This window comes from Triticum dicoccoides, unplaced genomic scaffold (genome assembly GCF_002162155.2).
Source record: "Triticum dicoccoides isolate Atlit2015 ecotype Zavitan unplaced genomic scaffold, WEW_v2.0 scaffold201214, whole genome shotgun sequence".
NCBI classification, from domain to species: Eukaryota; Viridiplantae; Streptophyta; class Magnoliopsida; order Poales; family Poaceae; genus Triticum; species Triticum dicoccoides.
This window is the reverse complement of record NW_021234382.1, coordinates 1-3232: the sequence shown is the minus strand read 5'-3', so window position 1 is coordinate 3232 and position 3232 is coordinate 1. Positions and strand designations below refer to the sequence as shown.

The 3232-nt window shown below is 43.7% G+C and overlaps 1 protein-coding gene across 1 annotated transcript; it reads left to right on the top strand.

Annotated features, from left to right (window-relative positions):
* Window positions 1-7: 7 nt before the first annotated feature.
* Window positions 8-2818, top strand: LOC119345048 (disease resistance protein RPM1-like; the record flags this gene model as incomplete). Its single annotated transcript, XM_037615285.1, has 1 exon — window positions 8-2818. A coding segment is annotated over one exon (2811 nt), but the record flags the coding sequence as incomplete, so codon positions are not given.
* Window positions 2819-3232: the final 414 nt, after the last annotated feature.

Here is a 3232-nt window from a genome sequence, read left to right as displayed (position 1 = left end):
TGACTTCATGGTGCATGTTGGAAGCCAAAGCTTGTTACGTCGGCTCATGAAGCTCAAAGATCGCCATCGGATTGCCATACAGATCCGTGATCTCAAAACAAGAGTTGAAGAAGTAAGCATCAGGAACACACGCTACAACTTGATCAAGGCGGCGGCCTCCAACACCATTGGTGACATGGATTCTCACATGGAAGATGTCCGCAATCACTCGGCTAGCAACATCGATGAAGCAGAACTTGTTGGCTTTTCTAAGCCGAAGAAGGAGTTAATTAAGTTGATGGATGTCAAGACTGAAGATGGTACAGCCAAGGTGGTATTTGTTGTTGGCATGGGTGGTTTAGGAAAGACTACTCTTGCCAGGAAGGCATTTGAAAGTAAGGAAGATATTGTGAATAAGTTTTCTTGTCGGGCTTGGATCACAGTCTCGCAGACATTTTCCAAGATAGAGATGCTCAAGGATATGATCATGCAACTTTTTGGAAATGAAGAACTGAAGAAGCGTTTGAAGGAACTTGAGGGGAAGACGGTGCAAGTAGATGATCTCGCCAGCTACCTTAGGGAAATGCTACAGGAGAAGAGGTACTTTATTGTTCTTGATGACTTGTGGACCACTGATGCATGGGGGTGGATCAAAGATATTGCTTTTCCAGCTACTAACATCAAAGGTAGCCGGATAATAGTAACAACACGAGATATTGGCCTAGCTCAGCAGTGTACTTCCAAATCGCTTATTTACCACCTTAAACACCTACAGATAGATCAAGCCACAAATTTGCTACTGAAAAAGATTGGGAAAACACACACAGAAACAGAAAGTGATGAAAGGATGCGGAATGTGATCTCCAAAATAGTTAATAAGTGTGGTGGTTTACCATTGGCTATACTAACCATAGGAGGTTTGCTTGCTACCAAAGTGGTAGAAATGTGGGAGAGTATTTATGACCAGATTCCCTCGGAGCTTGAGACTAACCCAAGCCTTGAAGCAATGAGGAGGATGGTCACTCTTAGTTTCAACCACTTGCCATCTCATCTTAAATCATGCTTCCTATACTTAAGCATCTTTCCGGAGGATTTTGAAATCAGGAGAAGACGTTTGGTTGATAGATGGATATCAGAGGGGTTTGTGAGAGCTAGTGGTGGAGTTAATGTTGAGGATGTTGGAATAGGTTATTTCAATGAGCTAATCAACCGAAACATGATTCAACCATCAAAAGTGAACATAGAAGGAGTTGTTAAGAGCTGCCGGGTCCATGATATCATGCGTGATGTAATGGTCTCAATTTCTCGAGATGAAAACTTTGTGCACCTGGTGGGAGATAGTGAATCCAGTATAATAGAGGGGAATTTCCGTCATGTAGCATACCATGGTAGCAAGGGCCAAAATATTGGCATGGATTGGAGCCATGTTCGGTCATTAACAATGTTTGGTGAGAGACCCACGGAGTCATCACCTTCAGTTTGTTCAAGCAACATGAGGATGCTTAGAGCCTTGGATCTGAAGAATACACAGTTTAAAATTAGACAAAAAGATATAAACAACATTGGGTTGGTGTACCATTTGAAATATGTGAGCTTTCCTGGAGATACATATATATATGCACTTCCAAAGTCTATTCGGAGATTACGAGGTTTGCAAAACTTGGATATTAGAAATAGTTATATCACAGCACTGCCAATTGGGATCTGTGAACTTCATAGTCTCCGCAGCCTTCGTTGTAGCAAAAGATCAGAGTCCATCTATTTTAGTCCAAATTACCCCATGGATTGTTTGATGGAGACACTGCGCCTGCCCATGCTATGCACACCTTTAGTTGATCTCGACGAGCATGCTCACCTAGTTGCTGAGCTACATATGGGGATATCTAGTCGGTGGTTCAGGAGAGAAGGTGTGAGGATTCCAAGAAGGATCGGCAACTTAAAGGAGCTGCAGATACTAGAGGTGGTGGACATCAAACAAACCAGCAAGAAAGCAGTTAAAGAGTTGGGGGAGCTTATTCAGCTAAGAAAACTGAGCATGGTAGGTAAAGGAAGGTTTGCCGAGCAAAAACGCAAGATACTGTATCTCTGTGCCGCCATAGAGAAGCTCTCTTCCCTGCGCTCCCTTAGTCTGGATTTTGGCTATGATTTTGACTATAGTGTTGGATCACTCGAGTGGTTGCATAATGTTTCCTCCCCTCCTCCCCTGCTAAATAAGTTGAAGTTGGTCGGACAACTTGGAGGGAAGATGCCCGAGTGGGTTGGAAGTCTGAAGCATTTGGTGAAGATTCATTTGGAGTGGAGCAGACTAAATGAAGATCAAATAACGGAAATGCTAGGGGAGCTGCCCAAGCTCATGCTCCTCAGTCTGCGCACATTTGCTTATTTTGGGAAGAAGTTAGTGTTCAGAGCGAGGTCATTTCTCAATCTGAGGAAACTCTCCATTCAGCAGCTTGGTAAACTGAGGGAGGTGAGATTCGAGAATGGCGCCTCGCCACAGATGGAACTGCTAGAATTCAGTGTTTGCGATTTGGAATCAGGGATTATTGGTATCATTCACCTTCCAGTGCTCGAGCAGATTTCACTTGGTTACGAGGGCAAAGTGGCCAACCTTGATATTCTGCAAGGTGAAGTGGACGCACACCCCAACCATCCCGTGCTGCAACTCAACAAAGACCGCAGCGAGCATGACTTGGGGGATGTTATCCAAGGATCCAATGTTGCAGAAACAGAGGATGAAGACGAACCATCCTCGCTCCTTGAGACTTGTACGGCGGGGGAGAGCTCACAACCAGAAGTGGTGGTCATGCCGACGAGGAATGTCATCAGGTCTGCTAATTAACTTCTCTTCTTGGCTGATGGATGTTTTAATTGCTACTAATACTCATGCTGATTGCAACTTGCAATGTTCATCTCTTTCTTTATCTCTTAACAGCCATGATGATCTTCTGTACACCTACAATTCCTGCTGATGATGCTCGGCTCTTTCTAATTGATGATGCTGTCATCTCTGTTTCCTTGGATCTTCACCTCTTCCTGGTGCCTACTTCCACTGGCTAGCCAGTACGTACAGTTCATCTCTACTCTGTTTTTAGATTTCTCACCAAGTTAGTTATACTACATCGGGGTGTATTGTTTAGTTGAGCAAGTGTGTGTCGGAATGCATTTATGCTACTCCCTCCATAAAGAAATATAAGAGCGTTTAGATCACTACTTTAGTGATCTAAATGCTCTTATATTTCTTTACAGATGGAGT